The following is a 24740-nucleotide window of genomic DNA, read 5'->3' on the forward strand; positions in this document are numbered from 1 at the left end:
AACGATACACGAGGTTAGAGGTTTTTTCTCATCGTCACTTACATCCAGAAACTTCCTGTTCTTCTCCAGCTGTTTCTCCAGGGCCTGGATCTGCTGTCGGAGGTCCCCGCTCTCTGTCGTCCGAGTGCTCTCCAGCTCCATCACCCTGTTGACCTGCTCCTCCAGCTCCACCTCCAGCAGCTTCACCTGTTTCAGGAGGTCAGAGTTCTCCTTCTCTGCCTGCCTCTGCACCTCCACCTTCTCTTTCATCAGCTTCTCCGTCTCCTCCAGCAGGTCTGCGACGAAGGAAGGACGGAAAGTTAGGATCTAATGATCGCTGGTTCAGGTTTGATTTTGGTGAAGGAAGGAAGTTGAGATGAAGAGTCTGAAGTCTGAGAGCCTTGGGAGTGAATTAAATGCTGCTTGCTTTGTACCAAAATAATCTACTAACAATCTAATGAACAACCCAGTCTTAATTTTCTACACTGTGGTCACCTTTACAACTGAATTAAAGGCTAGAATCAGACTCTTCCAACATTTCAATCCACTTCCAAACATGTCACCAAACATGATCCCCCATCTTTGCCCTTCTGCTGCCACCAGTGAACAACCCACACCGGTTCACCCAGTACCAAAACCCAGAAGATTAGTGCAAAAGTAACAGGGTGAAAAAGTACAAATGACAGGTCTAACACATGGACAGTCCAGACATTGCAATATCCATGCCCAATAAGCATTTACAGGCAGGGGGAAAGTACTCCATGTAGAGTTATAAAGATGAATGGCGATTAGGAAACAATGCCTACATAAAAATGTCGTCCATTTCATCATGCTAACATGAGTGCCAACATTGACATTTAAAAATGACAAACCAGGACAAAAATCAATCAAAGTGAACAGCCGAAGCACGGGTTAGTGATTGGACTGAGTGAGTTTATGAGCCCATAGCAAGCAAGCTCCAAGCTGTGCTGGTGAGTTGCTGGATTGGGAGGTTAGAGATGTAAAACAGCGTGACTCAGCTAGACAAATAAGAGAACATATAGACACGACTGAGCCATGCTCAAAGTGGACACACCTGCTTCAGGTGCTGCAACCATTGCAGCTTCAACTAGGCCTACAGGAGAATGAGAAAGCACAGGAGTTTAACATGCTCTTGTTTTTGTAATGAACAGGAAAACTCTTGAGATAAAGAATGGAAATAGGTGGAGACAGGATGGCAGTGCTCGTCTGCCTGTGCCACAGTAGTAGGTTAGGGCTGTGGAAAGTGCGCTGTGAAAGGAAAGGTTCCTCAAAGAGCCCCTGTTTAATTTCTAAAATACAGAATACTTACGTTTTTTGTTTTTATGAAAGAATACACTCACGGCACACCTTTTTTTGACAATACAGTGCAAAAAATTAGCTAATACGGTTATCAACATTGACGTTTCTTCAGCAAATACCTGAAAATGTGTGACGTGAAACAGTAGCAAGAGTTTAAGAAATCCTCAGGAGCTTTAATCAAACATTCAACAAATAAACATTTTATTGACTTGTTTATCTTTGATCTCTGTTCCTGTCATTGTTTTCACTATCTAATTACAGCTCATTAAAAATTGATTTAATATAACCAAGTAACCTTTTGACCTCCAGACCAACTGGTGTTTAAAGTTCAGACCATGTTAACTTATTTCCAGCTGCTTTGGGTCATTTTAAAAACACACTTCCTTTATCATCATTAAGGGAACGCCGGGATACGTACGAAGCTCACGGGGCCCGGCGTCCTCCTTCATTGCGTCTTGTTGCCGTGACAGCAGCTCACGCTCTTCCTGCATCTGAAACTTCTCCTGCTCCAACTCATGAAGTCGAGTACTAGTGACCTACAAGAAAACACAAAAAATGTGGGGCTGTTTTTTACGTTTGATATTCTACATTTGCCTCAGTCATCATAACTTTTGGAGTTCAAAGGACAACGATTCATTTCAAGGATGTAAATTTACAATTTTATTTTAAAATAACCATTATTGTATTTGTCTAAAAATACTGGGTGATGCAGATGCTGTAATCTGTCTTTGTATCAGTCTTTGTTTTTTAATTAAATTGGAGCTCATATTAGTCACTATAGCAGTAACAAGTAATCTTCCTGGGCCAACACAAACAAAATCAGAAGCAGCATAAACACAGGGGTGATAAAAAGTTCTTTTGTGGTGGACCACTAGAGGGCTCCACTCACACCCAGTGTAAAGGAAGTGTGTTCCTGTGTTTTGTGGCGCGATATGCTGAGTTGTTGTTGAGAGGCGAATAAAGAAGGAGTGAGGATTGAGAGCTCTGTGTCGTTAATGCTTACCTCCACATTGGTGACCCCTGACTCGAGCATGCAACGGGCCGCAGATAACACAGACCCCGCTATGGATATATCAGCGGCCGCCGGACCTCCGCCTCCTGTTTCAGCTACGTTCGCTGTGGCGCTGAAACTGCCGGACTTTTGGCTCCATGACCCCCCGTCATGGTTTGTACACGTGGAGGCTCAGTTCGCCCTTCGCGGAATCTCGGCTGACGACACGAAGTATCACCATGTGGTGGCCTCGCTCGACCCGCTGGCCACCCGCCGCGCGATGGCGCTCCTCCGGGACCCACCCGCCCAAGGGAAATACGCCGCCCTCAAAGAGCTGCTTCTTCGGCGCTATGCCCTCTCTGACGCTGAACGAGCCGACAAGCTCCTCAACCTGTCAGGCTTAGGTGGCGGTACTGCGCTCGAGCTCATGGAGAACATGCTATCGTTGCTCGGGCCAGATGACGGTGGTTTCCTCTTCGCCCACCTCTTCCTCCGCCAACTACCGGCCGCCGTGAGAGCTGTCCTCGCGAACTCTCCACTTCTGCCTGCGAAGGATTATCGCTCCCTGGCTGAAGAAGCGGATCGCATTCTCCTGGCTAGCCGCACTTTCGACGTTCACGCCCTGGCTACGGACAGGCCGGCGGCACCTTCCACGCCTCCACCTGCCTCCCCCGGAGCATCCGCCCCCTTGCTGACGGCAGGGATTGCTACACGCCGTCGCCGCGGAAAGAGCATCTGTTTCTACCATCAGCGTTTCGGCGACAGAGCGCGTCGCTGCCTGCCGCCTTGCGCTTTCACGGCCCAGGGAAACGGACCCGCCAGCGCGCCGTAGCGGCCGCGACCGCTGGCAATACAGAAAGGCTGCTCTTCATAGAGGACTCGCGCTCCGGGAGACGTTTTCTTGTGGACTCCGGCTCCCAGAAGAGCCTCCTTCCCCCTACCGCTGCCGACGGACTAGCAGCGAACTGTGGGCCGCAGCTCATTGCAGCTAATGGCTCTCCCATCAAAACGTTTGGGGAAAGGTTGGTGACTGTTTGTTTTCATGGCCGGGATTTCCAGTGGAACTTCGTTGTTGCCGCTAGCTCTGTACCTATTTTGGGAGCTGATTTCCTGTGTGCTAATGGACTGCTTGTCGATGTGGCTAACAGACGTTTAATCGATGCTGTTTCGTTTTCTTCGCTACCCTGTTTTACCCGGGCCGCCGAGCCCCTGATTCGGGCTAATGTAGTGACCTCCGGGGATGCTTTTCAGCGTTTGCTTTTACAGTTTCCATCGCTGTCTGTCCCTAATTTCTCTAACACTGTAACGAAGCATGGGGTTGAGCATTATATTCCCACGGTCGGGCCCCCGGTGTTCGCACGCGCGCGCCGCCTCGACCCCGCGAAACTGTCCGTCGCTCGGGAAGAGTTTGCAGCCATGGAGCGCCTTGGCATTGTACAGCGTTCCAACAGTGCATGGGCCTCTCCGCTTCACATGGTGCCCAAATCGGACGGTCGGTGGCGGCCATGCGGAGATTTCCGCCGTTTAAATAATGCCACGGACAATGACCGTTACCCCATCCCCCACATTCAGGATTTTTCTGCCAATCTCGCGGGAACATCGATTTTTTCTAAAATTGACTTGGTGCGGGGGTATCACCAGGTTCCCGTGCGCGCCGAAGACGTTCCTAAAACCGCTGTCATTACCCCCTTCGGCTTGTTCGAGTTTTTGCGCATGCCGTTTGGCCTGAAAGGTGCTGCCCAGACCTTTCAGCGGCTGATGGACTCCGTTTTGCGTGGGCTGCCGTTCGTTTTTGTTTATCTGGACGATATATTGGTGGCCAGCTGCTCAGCAAGCCAGCACGAGTCCCATCTGCGCCAGGTTTTCCAGCGTTTGGCAGCGCACGGCCTGATCATCAACCCTTCCAAGTGCCAGTTTGGGTTGCCTGTTCTGGATTTCCTCGGGCACCGCATTTCCGCTGAAGGTGTGGTTCCGTTGCCCGACAGAGTCCAGGCCGTTTCGGTTTTTCCGCGTCCCACGTCGGTTAAAGCGTTGCAGGAGTTCTTGGGGATGATAAATTTTTACAACCGCTTTCTCCCCAGAGCTGCCCACCTGCTACAGCCACTCTATGCTGCCTTAAAGGGTAAAACAGCCAAAGATCCGGTTGACTGGCTGCCAGAACGCGTCCGTGCGTTTTCCGCAGCTAAGTCTGCGCTGGCTGACGCCGCCCTGCTGGCCCACCCGCTTCCGTCGGCAGAGATCGCGTTGACCACCGACGCCTCTGACGTGGCAGTGGGTGGGGTGTTGGAACAGCGGGTTTCAGGTCTCTGGCAACCGCTCGCCTTTTTCAGTCGTACGCTCAGGGATGCTGAACGCAGGTACAGTGTTTTTGACAGGGAGTTGCTGGCCCTGCACCTCGCGACACGACATTTTCGTTTTTTCCTCGAGGGTCGCAACTTTACTGCGTACGTTGACCACAAACCTTTGACGTTTGCGATGTCCAAGGTCTCTGACCCATGGAGCGCACGCCAGCAGCGCCAGTTGGCGGCCATTTCTGAGTTTACCACAGACATTCAGCATGTGGCTGGTAAGTCCAATCACGTCGCTGACTGTCTCTCACATGTGTTGGTTTCTCCGGTGTATGTTGGCATCGACTACGCTGCCATGGCCGCCGAGCAACGTGCTGACCCGGACGTCCTTGCCCTTCAGTCAACGAAAACGGGCCTCGTGCTGGAGGACACCCCGGTGTGGGACGGCGGTCCGCACCTTCTTTGCGACATTTCCACCGGCCGCCCCCGCCCGGTGGTTCCCCGTTCGTGGCGTCGTCGTGTTTTTGACTCGGTGCATGCCCTCTCTCATCCCGGCGTACGGGCCTCGGTCAAGCTGGTCAGCGCCAGGTTTGTTTGGCCGGGCCTTCGCAAGACGGTGAAAGAATGGGCGGCGGTTTGTATCCCATGCCAACGCTCGAAAATCCACCGGCACACACAGGCACCCCTCGAACCTTTCCGTGTCCCAGGTAGGCGTTTCGATCACGTTCATGTGGACTTGGTTGGTCCCTTGCCGCAGTCACAGGGTTTCACGCACCTTTTGACTGTGGTGGACCGCACAACCAGGTGGCCGGAGGCGGTACCCCTGGCGTCCACGACAGCGGCGACGGTGGCCAGGGCATTTTTGTCAACGTGGGTTTCACGTTTCGGCCCCCCTGCTGACATTACCTCGGACAGGGGCCCCCAGTTTGTTTCCGAGCTTTGGTCTGCTATGGCTGACGGCCTGGGAGTCAAGGTCCACCGCACCACAGCATACCACCCGCAAGCTAATGGGATGTGCGAACGGTTTCACCGGTCACTTAAGGCCGCGCTCCGGGCTTCCTTAACGAGTGGCGACTGGGTCGACCGTCTTCCGTGGGTTTTGCTGGGATTGCGTAGCGCGGTTAAAGAAGACCTCGGGGTTTCCCCGGCTGAACTGGTCCTCGGCCAGCCTCTCCGGGTCCCTGGGGAATTCTTACCTGAGAGCCCTCCCCCATGTTTCGATACCTCTTTGTTGCCTTTTCGCCCCCCAAGAGACTCATTTCCTGTTCCTGGTCCTGTGCACCACTGCCTGCCTGACACTTTTGTTCCGAGTTCGTTGGACTCTGCTCGTTTCGTTTTCGTCAGGCACGATGCCCATAGGACTCCGCTGCGTCCACCATATGACGGGCCATACAGGGTTCTTAAACCAGGCGACAAACATTTCATTTTGGACTTTGGCGGTCGGGAGGAAGTTGTCTCTGTTGACAGGCTTAAGCCTGCATATGTTATGCAAGAGGATCAGGTGGTCCCGGCCCAGGCCCCTCGCCGCGGCCGCCCACCTGCCGCCGAGCTGATGGATTCTGTTTTTTCCCCCAGGAGCGACCCAAAATCAACGGAGTCGTCTGCAGCTTTTTCTGACCGCCAGTGCCAGCCTCGCTCCCAGGCTGGGTTGCCCTCTGTCGTTTCCCCACCCCCCCAGTTCAGCCGTTCCGGCCGTTTGCTTAAGCCCCGGGTCCTGGACTAGTTCTGCTGGGTGTTCGGGGGGGGCATGTGTGGTGGACCACTAGAGGGCTCCACTCACACCCAGTGTAAAGGAAGTGTGTTCCTGTGTTTTGTGGCGCGATATGCTCAGTTGTTGTTGAGAGGCGAATAAAGAAGGATTGAGAGCTCTGTGTCGTTAATGCTTACCTCCACACTTTCACACATCAGCAGTAAAGGGATAAAATAAATAACAGACTTGGCAAACAAGGTACACACATTGAAATCAAAATTGACCATTATTACTAGTGTACAGTGAGTGAAGTATTATTCAAGTCTGCACCACAACTATCATCAGTCTTCACAGACATGCTGAGTAACCCCAAGATGATCCGTTTCAGCTGCACTCATGTTTCCATCAACACAGGGTTGTACTACGAGAGCGGGATTAATGTGTCGAGCTTAAAGTCGGAGTTTTCACTTACACAAAAGGAAATGACACAGTTATATATCTTTTTTAGCTAGTTACATCACGATTATGAGTTTCAGTTTAAAATCAAGTGCCTCATTTTCACTAACATCACCAAGCTCAGCTTCAAAGTTACAGCAGAACAAACTGCAAGTGGCACTGTTACTATGATTTGCTAATAAGTCACTGTTACACTGCAAGAATTGCAGCTGCTAAAAACACAAAGAATACCTAACAATCAATAATTAATCTCACTTTAATCTGCTGACAAACTAAAGACATTTTCACATCTCTTTCATTAGACTACAGGACAGCAGCCTTTAATACTTAAATGTGAAAAGTTTAAAGCTTCAGAGCTTGAATTAAAATGTTTATTTCACCGCTCTGTGCACTAAATCCCAAGATTAACGATTTTCTGAAGCATTCATTTCATGTTTTATTTGCAACAGTGTTGCATTTTACAGATTTTTTTTATCATCATTTTAATCAGATAATGTCTGTGACTCGACTAGGTGGCACTCATAGGATCAATTTGTGCAGAAGAATCATGTGACACACAAAACGCCTCTTTTTATGCGAGTATAGACAAAGCATGATGCAGAAATCCCCGCTTAACAGAGAAAGTTGATAACTACCGTCGTGACTGAGTTTTAGGTTTTGTAAAACCAGCTAATTCCAGGAAAGCCTGACTTTGTTGGGAGTGTGGTGGACGCAGCATGAACTACAGTACATGTCACTCATTAATGTATTTCATTTTGTGGCTCCACGGCACTAACAAACACAAACAAGCTAACTTAACACACAAAGAGGATCAGTTTTTACAGTTAGTTCATCATCGCTCTCAAGTTTCAGGGGCTGAAACCTGAACATAAAACATGAATATGCCACTAGTGCAGACCAGTACTATTATATGACTTGGCCACAATTGAACTGAATTCAAACTTCTGCGTCACGTGTCACTGTGCTTACATCTGAGCCACTAATGTGCCAGAGGCAGAATTACACAATCATGGTGTCAAGTACTTAGTAATTGGATTAATATTTTTCCTCCTTACCTGCAGCTCTTGCTCGAGACTCAGTTGGAGCTCTTCCTTGTGACGCAACTGCTCCTCCAGCGCTGCCCGTTCACCCGTGTATCCATCAATCAGACCTGACAGTGGACAATGTGAGCAAAAACTGTTATAAAGGTTGCAGAAAGAGCTATTTATGCATATTCACAGCTTTTTGCTCTCTGATGAATTGACGGATCTACTCTAAAGGAATTTCTTTGGGTTTTAATACTGGCACCAATTCAGATGAATGAGCACTAAGAAGAAGGATGCAATAAAATTACAGGTTACCAACAACACATGCACGCACACCCATGACACACAAAACACATTGTATGTGCATATGTGCACGCTGAGGCACAAAAACACGAGTGAGAATGTCTGACCCATTTTGCTCGACATGAATATGTGAGCTGTAAAACACAATGAAATGCTCTAAATGATCTACAGGTCACCAAGCATTATGCACCAGGAAATCAATTCAACTTCATAGACGCAAAAAAGGAGGCATTCACACACTCAAAACTGATAAGGAAATGTTTATTTTGTCCTGCTAGAGCTTCCGCGAGTCTATTTTCTTACTTGATGACAGCACTGAGAGACAGTAGGCGAGTGCGAGTGTCACCTGTGCTGTCAGGTGATTTTATCTCAGAAATATCAAATTGAACTTAAGGTGTGTGTAAAGTTTGCCTAAGGAGGGATCTCTCCATGATCAGCAATCAAACTCACATGATTACTTGCTTTAAAATAACAAAAAACATCATTAACCAGATAAACGTAAGCGTCTTGGGAACCTGCAACCACATTTAAGGTGGCAAAGAATTACTGCACCACATCATCGTGATCTTACAGCTAATCTGACAAAGCATTTTTCCCCTGATTCAAACATAACAAAAGCAGGACCTGTTTGTGTTTTCATTGACATCTAATATGTTCCATCAAGTCAAGTACCTTTTGTCAATGCTGAACCTGTCTCTTGGGTTGATTCAAAAACCAGTTTGAAAAGGCCACGCCCTGAGGTTTTAGCTTCATGGTTTATCCACACAATGGGGATTAGATTTTTCTTCTCTTTCACTTAACTGGTATGTGAACAAGAAGATGTCCAAAAAACACACGCTTAGCAAATTTCAAACACTCCCTTACAGAAGAAGCACCTGACACGACCAGAAAGGAACAGCTGCTCTTGTTTACATGATTGACTGAAAATTACCTCCCAGCTGTTTTGATGAATGAGACTTTTATGTGTGTATAAAGTGAGGATTAGTTGATTTTCTTTGAAGTTACTGCTGCTAAAAAAAAAGTTCTAAATGAGTTTTTCCACATCTAAATCAGGGGTCAAAGGACAGAAGTTGTCATGTGATGTACAGTTGCAAATTTATCATTACTGTTGAAGCCCTACCTATAAAAGTATGAAGTTATTTTATGACATCAAATATTTGCATCTCATCTAGGATTACTGAAAACAAACACTGCAACAGGATCTTCAAAAAAAAAAAAAAAAAAAAGTGAGATTAAAAATGCGATAAACTCACCGCTGCTCACAGCGTCCACACAGCTAATCAGAAGGGAATAATTGTTGTACTCTACTGCTACCAAACTGGGCTTTAAACGACAGTGTAGTGGATGTAGTGGGTCCCGTGAGTGTCTGTGTGAGCATGCATATGGGTGCAACAGCTGACCCTCATAGGGCAGCTGTCTCTGACATGGACAGCCAGGCCCATCGCAGCATTCAAACTACTTTACTGGACTTGAACAGCTTAAATATTTAAATTTGTTCTCTCGTGATTACTCTCACCACCATTCACAGTCCTTGATAATGTTGTTGTCACACAGATGCAATCAAATGTTCAAACACAAACCCAAAGACAGGCTCAGAAACAATAATTACCATTTGTTGAGTTCTCACCACAGATGGCCTCTCAAACAGCTGATCCCATCACTCCCCGTGACAGCCTCCAACCCCATGCACACACGCGTTTCCACTTAATGCAGCTCTCCCCATTTTCTCTAATCATTCGTCAGACTCACTTTATCACATCATTGATCAGAGTCTAAGAGGCTACTGTAAAGGAAGTGTGCCTTACAAGGCCCACAAAGAGCGAACGCTTCCCTGGCTCACATTAAAATTGATCAGCACTTAAATTAAAATGAAGCTATAGCTCGGTTCCTTCAGTCACTTTGTAAGAATGAACATAAACTAGAAGATTTTCCTACATAAAAGTAAAACCTCACCCTCCGCTCGGTGAAGTTCCAGAGCCAGCTGCTCCCGTGCCCGAGCCTCCTCCATCACCCTCTCCTGCAGCTCCTCCTGCTTCTGGAGGAGCTCGTTCATCTCCTTGTTGTGGCGGAAAGACTCCCGCATCAGCTCAGTCTGGGTCATCCGGGCATGTTCGACCTGAGAGGAGAAGTGGAAAGAGATGATCTTTAACAAGAATGAAGGCGTCTTTACAGTAACGAATCTCAATGTTTCAAACATTACTGTGAAAATGTTTCATTAAATTTCATTAAAGCCCACTAATTTTACATACAACTTTAAATTTTCTACATCAGTGAATAGAAGATGATGACCAGGACATCTCTCATTGAAATGAAAAAGTTAAATTCTGGTTTGGACAGCTTGATGATTATTTGTGCATCATTTTTATTGTGATATTATAATTGTACCCCACGTATAAAAGCACTTTAAGCCTCTTACTGCTGATGTGTGTGTCATTTTACACAGATGTCAAATTGTGATAAACCACCTATATGCACATATTGATTAGAACTGAGGTGCAGAGGAGGGATAATGGACACACTGGACATATCATGTTGAACATGCAGGAGGAAAATATGAAGATCACAGAGAAGATCCATGCATGGAGTGAAGGAGGACATGCAGAGGGTTGGTGTGACAGAGGAGGATGCTAAGGATAGGATGAGACAGAGGCAGGTGATCCTCTAAAGCAGGGGTGTGAAACATAAGGCTCGGGGGGCCAGAATCAGCCCAGCAAACTTCAATCCGCCCCCAATGGACAACTTTGGAGAAGGTAAAAGAAGGCATAGATTTTGGACTTTTAACTATATTTTCATAAGTTTTACAGCTTTTTGTTTACAGATAAAAAATTTCCCACATGGGTATTCATTAGACACCAAAATAATTAGGCAATAATTCATCTTCTTTTTTTCTTTTTTTAATAATGGGAGGATGGGCTACACTGTATCCATTATACTCTATTCATTGTACACATGGATACACTTTGTCATTTTACATATTTATTTCTTACAATTTAAGATGTTTTTCATTTCATTACAACATCATTTCATTACAATTATACTTCTTTTTCTTATATTAAGGTATCTTGAGGATTAAATGTGTAGTGAAATTTCTTTACACTGACAGAAAGGGGATCCCAAAAGGTTGATTTTGTTCATCTGGACGTAGCATTTTCAATGGGAGAAACGTTTCGTCACTCATCCAAGTGACTTCTTGAGTCTCAGCTGCCTGCAGGTTTCCCCAACCTTTCTGAGACAGAAAGGGGAGTTTCACCTATGTGGCCCAATTACAAGGGGCTGTAAATTGCTCACAAAGTAAAATGAATTTGACATTCCTGCCCTAATGGGAGCAGCTGAAAGAAGAAGAAGATCCAGATATCGATTTGAAGTGTATCCATCAGTCTATTTAAGAATAAGATTGTCAACTTGTCCAACTTAATTTCACCACAGGGGTCCTGAAAGCTGTCCCAGCTGTTACTGACCTCAGAAACACCTGAAGCCAATTTAGAACAACCACACAACAGTGCTAACCACCATACCACTACACTGCCCATCTTTCAAAGGATTTACAGCAGAAACAAAAACTGGCAAATCAAATTAAGTATGTTCAAAATAAAAAAGTGTTGTGTAAGTATAACAACCATTACAAATGCTTTGACAACAGCGTTCAGCAGTGTCTGTGTGCAATGTTGTTATGATAAACTTCAACATGTGTGCTGGCATTGCGTAAAGGGCCAGCTAAAGCGAGTAATAAACTGTGGTTGTGTGCAGGATGTGATACAATAATTATATCATCCTTGTGCAAAGACCTGCTGGTCATGTGACAGAAGGCATATTTTTCTTGTGGACAGCTATGAAATCATTAAAACGCAATAAACCAGGAGCACACTACCTCATTCCACACTACATTTTCCATAGATTTCCATATCTCCCTGAGCAAAGGTCTGATTGTAAAATTATGGGAAGTGGTAATATGATCCTACCACAGAGAAGTTATAATCGTTTACCAAGTGTGCCTACGTGGAACGGTTCAACTCACACCTGAATATGTAGATCTGAACTACTGAGCTGTAAAGAGCAGCACAAACAACCTCCACAAGTATAATTTACACACAGTCCATCTGTGGGTTACCAGGTGTAAACTTACTGTATAAGGGGGAGTGGGCAGGGAGATTTTGGAGACGACTTTAAGAAGGTGGCCGCTAGTCCTGTGATTGACATGTGAAATCTGTGTCTGCACCACCACAGCGTTTTTCTCGTTCAGCGTGCTGCAAAATGGGAACGGTCGAGGAAGGGGTATGCGAGATTCCACCTCGTACACATCCTTGTCCTCCCCTTCGAGCCACGTGCTGCTCTGCATACTCGAGTTCCAGTAAGAGCGATATGAATCCATGGTAGACGACGTACGGATGATGGGAGAACCTCACTTTGAATCTTATCTGAAGTCATCAAAAAGGATTTCCAGGTGCTGTTATCCGTCAGGCTGAGCTAGGCAAACTGAGAATGACAATGAAGTCCAGCGGGGGATGAAGGCGTGAATAGTGTTGTGGATAGCTCCAAGCAACAGTTTCTATGTGTTTGGTACGCTCAGCAGAAGAGTAAACAATCTTTGGAGGTGACATTCACGTCAGCTCAATCACATGCTTTCTGGTTGAGGTAGAAAGAAATCCAGGTAAATTCTGAGAGAGAAAATCATCCGGTGAGGGTGAGGATTTTATGATCCTACTAGAAAGTGTCATCCTCGGCAGCAGGTGGAAGTCATTTCTGGGTCCAGCAGGTTAAAGGGCATTCCTGACCGTGACTGCAGGAGGTATGTAAACACAAAGACAAGCATTTCTTTGCTCTATGCCTTCTTTAAAGCTCCCCAGCCTTCTCTCTGCTCTTCTTTTTGTTCGAAGTGAAACCATATCATACCGCTCAGTGAAGCTCACACCCCCACATCTGCTCCCGCCTGCTCTCCTCTCCCTCCGCTCGCTTTCTCTCTCTGGAGATTCATTAACAATACTATGCCGCTGTAGCAACCCAAACCTGCCGGGAAGCCTCCCACTGGCCCCCTTTTTAATTGTTTAGTCCAAGCAGCAGTCGGCCAAGGGTGAAATGACAGCGCTCAGATCTGTAGTCACTCACTCTTTCCTTCTTACTTCCTTCTAGGGTTGCTGTCATTCCCGCTCCACGCATGCTCCCGTGCTCTTACCATAATATCCCTCACTACTCTCCTGTCAGGCGAGGTTTAATTACTACCAACGAGAGATACTCTCACACTGCTAAACTTCCTTTACCCATCTCTACGCTTCTGCCACAGGGGGGGAAAAAAGAAAAAAAAGATTCAAATCCAAACCATCCAAAAGCATTTTCAACAGACGAGAGCACTTTTTCCACTTCCTACATTCATTACAGAGAGCAGGATACTGCTGGGGAAAAAAAAAAGTGGGAGGGAAGCAGGTGTGGCTTCAATCCTTAGAGCCAGAGGGCTAGGTAGACTTGCAAATAGATCTCACACACACACACACACACTCCCTGTACACAGAAATAACCACAGACAAAACACACTCCCTTCAGAAAGCTGTCAAACCAGATTCCTTTTCCTGTGCACAGCAGAAAAAAAAAAAAAAGCAATTAAGGCTTTTTGACACGCTGCCTCTTGGTCAAACCTAAAGTAAAGTCTCCATTTGTAGAGTCAACTTTTGAATTTGCTGCACACGAGCAATTTCCACATCTCGCCCACGTATAATGGGAGTGGGCAATAACCACGCAATCACCTTCCCCAGGCAAATAATTTACAGCGGTTGTTCAACAGACAGTTAACATTCCTGATCGGGCTTGTTACATCAATCCAAGACATGATCACTTAGCACCAGCCAGAGACAAGACAAATGAACACAGGATCAATAGCAGCAGGAAAATCACTGAGACGCCATTAGAGGCTTTGTTGATTACAAGTTTATGGGAGCGATTAATTGCATGTACTTCGAGAAGTACACACAAATTAAAAAGCAGCTTGTAGAAACTTCAGTATTTCTTTACCGGAGAACAAATAAGGATCATTTTCACCTTGTAGCAGTTTCTTAACAACCTTTATAAAATTATTTGGTCTATATGATGCCAGAGAATGGTTAAAAGTAACTATTTAAAATTACTACAGCACGTGTTTCTCTGTTAGAAGAGTTCTGGTATTGCTGCTTAAAATTATTTGGTAACCCAAATTATTACTCTTAACAAAATTTGGAGAATATACCCTTTGAAAAAACAAACAAACACGCCAAAACCCCTAACAACCAGTGATTCCATAAATAACAGTGTGGTGTAAATGGATGCTAAAACAACAGCCTGAAATTTCTTTAAAGCTATTTTTAGATTGCCACGATAAAGCTCACTCGAGCATGAATAACGCATGAATTTCAGCCGCTGGGGTGATACACTGTGCATTCAGTTACTGTAACACGCTCACTGGCCTAGTTAGACTGGCCTCGTCTCTGCGCGTTGTCACAGGACATGCTCTACGTGGATGGCCTAAGGGGAGGGGGATGGAGTTGTTCTGGTGGAACTGGACTACGATAGGCTGAGAGGCCGGACAAAAGCTCTGTGTAAATACTCCTCGTATCTACAGGCAACCGCTGGGAATGAGGCTGCTCTTTTGTGTGCGCGAGTTTCTAGACAGGACAACTTTGTTGCCAGTCACATTCTGCCACCTCATCCCTATTATGTCTCCATGAACAGGAGTAGAACGAGAGAAGGGGAGCGGGGTGACGGAGTTGAGTGTGTGCATTTAAATACTTTGACAAAGCCTACATGTGTCACTGGAGCTTTCTGTTTATTGGTAACTTTTAGAGACATAAACACAGGGTGATTCATGAGGGATTGTTCTGAAACCTGAACCCACAGAGAACCAGTTTCACTGGACAGAGGACAATAAGCTGGGGCAAGGTGTCAAAATGAGTCAGAGCAAGAAAAATGTCAAATATTAAAGCTTGTGGTCTCCTGCTAAACTTTAATTTATTATCACTTAATGAAGGCTTAATTAGGAGAATGATACCTCTGGTTCCCTGGAAATTATTTTTATGAGTTGGTTTGCTAATTAATGAAATGTACTGAGTTAATCGGTTAGTTAAAGAGGTACTTTTGGGGGATTTTTGATCTTTGGAGCAAGCCACATGAGCCGTTTCAACTTGTTTCTAGCCTGTATGGTAAGCTAACTTCCTGCCAGCTCTTCCCTCATATTTAGGGAGCAGTACTCGTCTTCTTTTGCAAGTCTCAGGATGCAGAGAATACCAGTAAATATCAAAAAGATCAAGCATTGTTTGGGCTTTTTTATTATTATTATGCATGCTTAATTAATTTTTTTTATTATAATTGGGTTAAAAATAACTAAATCTGCCCATTAAGATAAGACTCACAGGTGAGCTACCCAATAAAAAAGTTAATAAATGAATGGAAGGGGACAACTCAAATCATTAACAACCAACAATGCTTGGGGTATACCTGGTTAGTGGTGTCAGTGATGGCCATCAACATTTTCTCCAGAGCTGTCTGCAGTCGGCTACTGATTCCCATTAAATATTCCTCGTTCTCGAGCTGAGGCCCTGCCCCGAGCAGCAGACTGTCCATCATCTGCTGGGACACTTCCAGACCCTCAGGAGTCTTCATCTCTCTGGACCACATGCTCACATTGTCTGCACCAGTCTCACCGCCCTGTAAACGTCCTGAAGTATAACCTGGAATTTAACCAGAGCAACAGAAGGCAGAAATGCATCATGTTTGTTTCAACGTGTGCATATTTTAAGTTAAATCTAATAGTCTGTATCTAAAAGTTCAGTTAGGGCCTGAGTGGTGCCTAATTTGAGATTAACCAAAGTACTGCGGGGAAGCAACATGGACTCACAGATGCTAAGTAAGGACGCAGCAATTTAAAGTTTCATGTTTGATAAGCATTAAAAATGCTAGTCATATGCCAAAGAGTGCTAAATATATAACCAAAATAAGGGTGAGCGTGCACACATCATCCAGTTCAAACTGGGTCCAGCACACTCGCATAACTGCCCGTAACACAGCTGACAGATTATGTAACTCACATTATGTTATTAAGCTCATAATCACACAGTATCATGACAGCAGAAGAAGAAGGCAGCGCGACATAAAGATGCAGCACAACGGGACAAAGCAGCTTCTGAAGGACACGAGCTGGTTTTATTATGACGCTGGTTTCTCTAATTGTAACCACAAAAAACGTGTGAAACCCAACTGGCTCTGTTCCTAAATGAAAGACTTCTTATGCAACCTGGTAACAAAACTTGAAAGAGTTCACACTGTGGAGGGTAATGCAAAACAAACTAACAGAAAAGTTAATGAATTAATGTGGCACAAAAACACTTAACGCGCTGTAGTTGCTGTGCAACACGGGCACACTTATGTGTGGTGTTTTGTGACTTTTACAGGCATTTGTTGCTCAACTGTGTTTTAAATATGTTTTCATTAAAAAGGGGAAATGAGATAAAGTGCTGTCACGGTTGCATATATAAACGTCACACAGGTCGGTGATTCACCAGCTCCAACTGTTTTGCATGAAAGTATGTGATAAGACCAACCCCGATCTACCGTGCATACACGACTGGCTGGACTTTATGACTGATATCAGTCATGGGAAAACAAGCTTTTGAGAAAACTTGTGCAATAAAAAAAAAAAAAGCCTTAAGTGTTACGTTGAATGCCTCCCAGATAAGCACAACCTTACTTTTTAAAAATACTATTTGGCTTTTTATTCCACTTTGACCTGCAATCAGCAAAAGTCTGTTATAATAGGAATTTGTGCAAAAGTGCCAAGAATGTGTTGTAATCCTCAGTGTCCTCTTTAGAGGTAATATTTCCCCCCAAAAAATAAAGTAAGAAGAATAAGGATTATACTCGCTTGTGGACTCCACAGACGGGTATTATTATAATGTTCTTATTATAATATTTCTCAGTCTGTTTGGAGAGTGCAGGCATACGGGCGGACATGTTTAGTGTCTGTGCAGTGACAACCTGAAATGCATGCATGATAAAGTCTAACACTGGACTTACGCCAGGTTAGCCAAACAATCGTCTAACCTCTGATGTCCTATTGATGACCTGCAGGTCACTGATTACTATGAGCAGCTATGTATTTTAGGAAGTATCAAAATAACAAATGAATCCAGGATCTAAAGGTAACAAGAGACTGTGTTGTGCTTAGCCTCCATGGAAACATAACCCTCACCTTCAATCATCCATTTAGGTCAATCTAATACTTTTCTAACACCTCAATTATACGACCATCAGCACGGTTATCTGCATCTGATCGCATTAAATGTTCGCTTGACAACTTTTTCCACAGAAGGCAACATCTCCTTGTTCAGGCACATGGTACTGCATTTCCTATTAATGACAGAAGCAATTAAATTGCAGCTACAGATGCTAAAATAACTGTGGATGTAGTGTTATTGCTATATTTTGTGTTTTGAGCGAGACTAATCAAATTTGAAATTCAAGTCTAGAGTTTTAAAGAAATCTCAAGAAATTAATCAGTGTCGTTTTTGATGATGACTTTCGTACTACAAGGTCAGCTACTATCAGCAGTATTTTTAGTCCAAACACATAATCATATTTTGAAGTTTTGCAGTCTGCTCTTTCACTTGTTTGTTTTTGGCTAATAACTGGATTCAGTATTGAATTACTGCTGAATCTTGATGTTGCTCACCTGTGTTATAAAGTCGGCGTGGCTCTGTATTGGCTGACTGTGTGGTGGAGTGGGGAAGTTGTGCTGCACCGGAAGCATCACGCAGACTCTGCATGTGGAGGCCCATCGTTTCCTCTGCTGCTGCTGTGGTCTTCAAGACTTCAACCAGCACCTGACTGAGCTTCATGTTGGCTTTACGCAACAAGTTTCTAAAAATCATCAGAAGATGAAGAGTTAGTACTAAACTCATAAAAAAAAAACTGAAGAGGAGTTCACATGTGAACAACTGGATAGATAAATATGTGTGCGGCACTCAGTCAACAGGCTATCATAAAAACAAACTGAGCATCTGTCCACACAACAGTGATGTGTTGATACTGAGAAAGTATGAATGCAGAGGTACCTCTCAGCCTCTTTATCAGAAGAATCTTCGTCGTCCTGTGAAGACCGTTTGCGTTCATCAGCCTTCGCTGTTCCCGACCCGCCTGGATCATCATCGTCCTCGGCTTCTCCATCACCGCCATCTTCCTTCTTTAAGGGTTGGACGGGCAGCAGAGAAAACACAGACAGCAGCCCCGTCATTGCAAAGTTTCGGCCGCGTAAACACTCCTGAAAACTCTCGACAGCAGCGGAGAGCGTGCTGAGCGTGCGCGACCATTAGTAAAAGTGAATTCAAATCAGGCCCAGCAAGGCGCACATAGACACACTGGCCTTTTTACAAGCGCACACAAAGACACACTTTAACTCCCTTGGAGCTGAGAGAAACACTACTATCTTTGTGCTGCTATGGCAACAGGTGCACCTGAGGCACAAAGACTGGCAGAGGCGATAGCTCCACCTCCTGGAAGAGCCGCAGTAATGCAACGTTTATCCCATCGTTGCCCCCAAACAAACAGTTTATGGGATCAGTTTACTAGTTTGGCTCAAATCATAAGTGACAAACCAAAATAAATAAATAGTTGGAGACATCATCTTTCTGCAAAACTGCTAACTAATGTGGATCCAGACATTCTACTGGACTGATTACATGCCAGGTGTTAATGTAGTTTGCAATACGAGCGGAAGTTATTTAAACTATTTCAGCACATGTTTTGCATGCTACTGTTTCCTAATATTCTTTAGTAAGAACACAGCACTGCACACTGTGACACCTGAAAACAGGAAAATGCATTTAAGGCACTGACACTGAAACCAAGGTCAGACTGTGAGTGTCTGTGGTTTGTTGTAGAATATGCAAACTACCCTAGTCATGCTATTTCTGAGTATTACAAAAACAAATTTAAATGGATTTTTAAAATTCTTTTCCTAAATGGAACCACAATTAACAAAGCTGGTTTAAAAAGTAATTGTACAATGTCTCGGTCACTCCAGGGAAAACGCTGCGTGGAGACAACAGCACAACCAGAGCTATTGCTACCTTGTGTTATGAATTTGAAAATCTGTTGCCATCTATAGAAATTCACATTAGCTAATAGCATCCAGTCCAGTCAGAACCTTCTAGATATGAAACAGAGACTCAGATGGTTTAATTTCAAACCCCCTCCTTCCCCCAGAAAAACAGGCAGTTGGCAATGCTGCTTTTAAATAGGACTACAACCAGAACATAACCAGGGTAACCAGCTGAGTGTGGCCGACTTGTCTACTTTTCTAAATTACCCAGAAATTATTTGCAAACGTTCACACTGTCTGAGAGTGATTGCAGTCAGCCTGAGCCAGACCGACCGTTTGGAGGCAAAACGGCTCAACTTTTCATTGTAATTGCCATGCAATCAGAAGTGGTCAACCAAAGGCTACGAGTATTGCACACTCAACGTCTGAGTAGTCAGCTTGTAATTAGTCTCTAAAAGCAAAAAACACTAGATAGTAACTGATCTTTTCTAGGTGTGTGGAGGTTGATATTTTTCCAATTTCAGTCAGACTCTGGCTGAACCAGGGATCTCTTTTGCACAGAATTCATTGATTTAATAAACAACTGATAAATATGCATTAATCTAGAAGATTATACACATACACACACACACACACACACACACACACACACACTACACACACACTACACACACACACACACACACTAGATACATAGATAGACGTATAGATAGAGATATTCTCTGCTATAATATGAATATTTATATATTAGAGCCATTGCCTATATTTTGTGAACTTTGTAATATATTGTATTATTTAATTTCGTTTATTTAGTTACTGTTCTAATTGTCTTGGAGCAACTGTAACCACATAATTTCTTTAGTGATTTAGTGATTAATAAAGTATTCTGATTCTGAAAATTGTACTTTTGAGATTAAACGGAAAGCTTCAGCATCACAGTTTGTAAATAGACCGACTGTATATTTTTAGGCTGAAAAGATTTGCCTATATCAAAAAAAAAAGAAAGAAAGAAAGAAAAGTTTTTGCTATTTATTTCTGTGGATCATTAAGATGTGGATCATTTCCACATCTTAATTTAACTTTGAAAATGTCTCTGCAAAGACCCAAAGTAAATACCATAACACATATGAATAAGTTAAGGTCCAGATGCATTTTTCTCATCATTACAGTTATTTTAAACCACTTACTGTTGTGCATGAACATTTTTTTTAAGTATTAGTAGTTTTTTTTTTAAACTATACTATATTAGAGAGTGGGCTGGAGTAACTCGTACCACAAGGAAAACTCAAAATGACAGCCTCTGCTATCACACAGTTAAAGCTTAATCATGCAGTAAATGGTTGGTGAAGGCAGGAGGAGTGCTTTGAAAAATAACATTATATTCAATCAGCACATGGAAATCAGGGCACGCAGGGTAGATAGTTGATGAAACTTTACAAATTTCATAAATTACAGCATCATTTGACTAAAATACTTAAAAACTATTTTTTTTAATGAAGTAGGTGTGTGTATGCAAAATGTGAAACTATATTGTAATACAGAACCAAACTGCTTCCTCCACATTATTGATTAAAGTTCTGCATATAAAAAAAAATCCCAGATTCAGGAACAAAATTCAAGCTCATAGTTCTCAGGTAAGAGTAGCCAAAAAGCAATACTACTCTTACTACTTAAAAAAATAAATGATATATAACTTAGATTCAACCCAAGAGATGCAACACCTGAACTGTGACATGGTACATCTTAAAATTAATGACAGCAGCAAATAAGTCGGTCAGAGGGAATAAATGCATGTGTGATGTTGGTTGAAAGTGGAGAGCAGAGGCACACATTGCATATGACGGCTGAGTAGATGACACTGACCTGCTCAGGTCCCGATTTTGCAGATTTCTGCAGCTCCTCCTTTAACTTTCTAATCTCAGTGTCCCTCTCTACGAGCTCCCTCTCCAGTCTCTCCCTCTCAACTTCTTCCAGCCTGCTGCCTTCAGTGAGGGAATCTCTGGGAGTCGGCTCCTCTTTCTCCCCGTCCACCAGCGCCTCCTCGTCCGACTGGGTCTGCATGGAGGAGCTTGTCTCACGGGCACGCTTGTTGATTCGAGCCAGCTCAGTCTGCTGTGCAAACTCCACAGACATCTGAACTATAGCCTAAAAAACAAAAACAAAAAACCCATGGGTACAAAGACATTTTCTTCATGATTTTGTTTAATGTGAGACACAATGGAGATCTAAAAGATTCATTTTTGGGGTCCACAAACTACACTATAAACGTCCACGACCTGAGGATCAAGCCTCTGAAAACAAGATCACACCAGTTGATCTCAGGGGCTTTCTCGACCTGATGTTTGCACAAAAACTCATAATACATGTCCACATACTCTGGCGACTTCCTCCTCCACTCTCTCCCGGTGTTGCTTCTCTTCCACAGGGACCTGCGCGGCTACCCCGAGGCTCTCGGTGGAGCTTCCAGCACCGCTGATCCCGTTGAGATCCTGCTCTCTCTCTGCTCTGTCTCCCGGTCTCCCCTCCCGTTCCCTTTCTTCTCTCAGTCGCCTCAGCTCATTGCTGTGCTGTTCTTTGAGAGCGGCGACTTCTTGGAGGTACTTGTGATAGAGCGCTTTCCTCAGTGCCTGCAGTTGTGCTGTCAGGCCTGCAGACCTGACAGATCGGGACAGCTCCACATCTTCCTCTGACAAATCCTCCCCACTCAGCTCCTGAAAAGAGTGAAAGAAGTCAGAAAGTGTACAACAGCAGCAGTGTGTTAAAACGAAGCAAGCTGTGAAGATTTAAGTAATGAAAGTTCCTTAAGACAGTTCCTGAAATAACCAACTCCTCTAGTTAAGCTCCCCCCATCCTTCATCCACTGCTAAATACAGCATTTTGTTCTCCCTGCCTCCCAGACATGATAAAGAGATAAAGCGATGTCTTGCGTTACAATACAGAAACACTTTCCACTAACACACTACCACTCTGTCTTGCGATGAGACATTCCTTGTCTATTTCACAGTCATTCGCCTTCCTTGTCGTCTTGCTGCAAGCTAGACGCTTCAAATCAAAAACATACAACGTCGGAAAGTGCCAGATTTTTTCCTCAGTTTATCCCCACTTCTGTCAATCTTCCTCTCTTATCTCTGTGTGAGGATGTGAGAGCCTGAAAACATGAGCCGTGCAGTTTTGAGGTCAGAGGGAGTAAGAATGACAAACTGAGGAAAGAGAGAAGTTGAAATGGCTTAAATGGACCGCAGTTCATTCACGCAAGACAGAATCCTCCTTTCATGCAGCCACCGAAACTAGAATACGCCCGCTTGGTTAAAACGGCGTTATGCAACGTCCAGCCCCTTTTAATCGTTAGATATAGGACTAACTCTCGATGCTGGTTGTGGAATTGAGGCGGGGGATTTAGAGCACGTTTTACCCTGAAGGCTTCAACTGTTCCCTCCTATCCACCCTTACTGTCATAGCATCTTAATGCAAGTTCATATTTCAGCTTGTATTACGATATGCTGCGTGTGACGTGGAAGACTTAGGAAGAGGGTGAAGTGGGGAAACCAAACCTTTAGTTCCTCTCTGTGCTCCCCCATCCTCTCAGAGCCGGACTCTGGAACACTGGAGAAGCAGAAAGACAAAATGCAAAGTCAGCATCGACTGTGACGTAAAACAAGTTTAAAGTTGAGCACCTCTGAGACAAAAAAAAAAAAAAAAAGGGGGGTATTCATTGCACTGTTCAGATAGAAAAAATAGTAACGAAGGAGAACCGTCAACTCAAGTTTTATTACATTATCATTGAGCCTGCATGCTTTATCTATCATTTCACACAAACGTTGTGTCTTTGTCCAAAAATGTATGTAAATGATCTTTTCAATAATTAATAATGAGGCTAACAGATAAAATAAACAAAATTAAATATGCTGCAACTCATCATTTTTGCTTTTTAAAAAAAAGGTTTACAAGAAGTTCATTAAGTCAAACGCTGCTGATGTAAATTTAATATTTATTTTAAAATAATGTTTAGAAACAAAAAAAAACAAAACAATTACTGAGTGTAACCCTGCCCCTATGGAGTAATGGAGTAATTTAAGTAAAGATATATACGTAAGAATAATTTACTTGGATATAAAATTGTGACTGAATTCCACACCTCTGGAAAACTTTTATTAGACTTAAGTCAGGAGAGGAAAACAAGCTTATATTTACAATCTCAAACAGTGGAGGGCAGCAGCGTCTTAGTTATAAAAGAAAAAGAAAGAAAGACTGATTTCATGCATTAAAAATATATAAATATGTATTTAGTTTATCATATCTCTAACTCAAAGTATGTAGGAAGTATGAGCTAGCACATAAAGGCTAACTTTACTACCCCGGAAACCAAAAGCTGGATGCGTGAAAACGGATTGATGGAAGACACAGGATATATAGAGTTCAGAGATCACGTTTGAGATGCAACTGCTTACAATTTGGCCACAAGTTTATTTAATTAAAGAAAATGGCACTTAGCGGGTGGATTTCTTTTTTTATTGTCTCCCTTCTCTCTGAAAACCACATGTAAAGGCTGACAAGGTACTTTCACATGTTTGTGGGCGGCCTAGTGAATATTTCATTAGTTAAGGCTTTGTTGTCAACTGAAGTGGGTCAGGTAGCTTCCACGTGCTGCACAGGATGTGCACACCAGCTTGTGTTTGAAGTTATCTTTAGTACAGTCACTCATGTCACTTTGTCTGTTCAGACTTGACATACACAAACTCGGCCAACTGAGCATTAAAATGAGTCCGTGTGTTTAAACGTAAACACGAGATGTTATCAGCGCAGCTGCAGTGCTGTTTAAAAACTAAAAAGTCTCACATGAAACAACAATGGAGTGTAAAGTCATCTATAAAAATTAGCTTCGGGGTTTTAAATGTTTTACAGTTTTTTTCCCCCCAGTGAAAAATATCTTATGCCTTGTTTTTATCTGTGCAAGTTTTCTTCACAAACTAATTTGTCTTAAAATGCGTATAAACATTTAAATAGGGTCTCGCTTAACTGGCGCATCACCTGTATTGGGTGGTGACCTCCTGCAGTCGCTGCTGCAGCATGAAGAGCTCCGTTGCGTATCGCTCCTCCGTCTCTGTGGCCTGCTGCTGGTAGTGAGCTCTGAGACGCTCCATCTCTTGCCTGTGACTCTCCTCCAGCTTCAGCTGCTTCTCCTTGGCCTCGGCCTTCAGCCTCTGCAACTCCATGGTCAGGGAAGTAGATGCACCGGGCAGCTCCTCCAGATCTAATCGATACAGAGGTGAAATGTGAAACTAGAAAGCATCAGAGATTTAAATTGATTAGAAGATACTTTTATGTTTGTTCTGGGAATGCAGCCTGCTGCAGTGCCAAAAGCCTACATGCATATATCTAGCAAGAAATGAATGAGCAGAGAAATAACTTGGTCACAATAACATTTACAGGTAAAAGATAAACTAAATATTTCTGGACAGAAGAGTCAAAACATTGTTTTGCTGTTTACTGCATTGCATTTGCATTCTTTTATACACATTTGAGAAACAGTCTGAATACAAAGCAGTTTATGCAAAAATTAAAAATGCACCATGTAACCAGGACACCAGCTCAAAGTATGAGGGACCTTCTGGGCACAAAAATCATCACACACTTC

General features: G+C 43.8%; 1 protein-coding gene across 8 annotated transcripts in view; it reads right to left on the reverse strand.

The window, feature by feature from the left end:
- The window catches only part of akap9 (A kinase (PRKA) anchor protein 9), a 70858-nt gene that overhangs the window by 19247 nt on the left and 26871 nt on the right, over nucleotides 1–24740 (reverse strand). For 7 of the 8 annotated variants that reach the window (XM_040021311.1, XM_040021309.1, XM_040021312.1 and 4 more), the window contains 12 exons: nucleotides 24134–24356; nucleotides 22657–22708; nucleotides 21481–21816; nucleotides 20969–21250; nucleotides 18120–18247; nucleotides 17738–17925; nucleotides 15508–15740; nucleotides 10006–10168; nucleotides 7780–7874; nucleotides 1718–1835; nucleotides 1055–1093; nucleotides 43–275 (listed from right to left, as the gene is read on the reverse strand). In XM_040021311.1, the coding sequence (XP_039877245.1) occupies nucleotides 43–275; nucleotides 1055–1093; nucleotides 1718–1835; nucleotides 7780–7874; nucleotides 10006–10168; nucleotides 15508–15740; nucleotides 17738–17925; nucleotides 18120–18247; nucleotides 20969–21250; nucleotides 21481–21816; nucleotides 22657–22708; nucleotides 24134–24356 (2090 nt within the window). The remainder of the gene's footprint in view (nucleotides 1–42; nucleotides 276–1054; nucleotides 1094–1717; nucleotides 1836–7779; nucleotides 7875–10005; nucleotides 10169–15507; nucleotides 15741–17737; nucleotides 17926–18119; nucleotides 18248–20968; nucleotides 21251–21480; nucleotides 21817–22656; nucleotides 22709–24133; nucleotides 24357–24740) is intronic. The other variant, XM_040021310.1, reaches the window with a different exon arrangement.

This window comes from Simochromis diagramma, unplaced genomic scaffold, assembly GCF_900408965.1.
Source record: "Simochromis diagramma unplaced genomic scaffold, fSimDia1.1 OVJJ01000753.1, whole genome shotgun sequence".
Classification (NCBI taxonomy): domain Eukaryota; kingdom Metazoa; phylum Chordata; class Actinopteri; order Cichliformes; family Cichlidae; genus Simochromis; species Simochromis diagramma.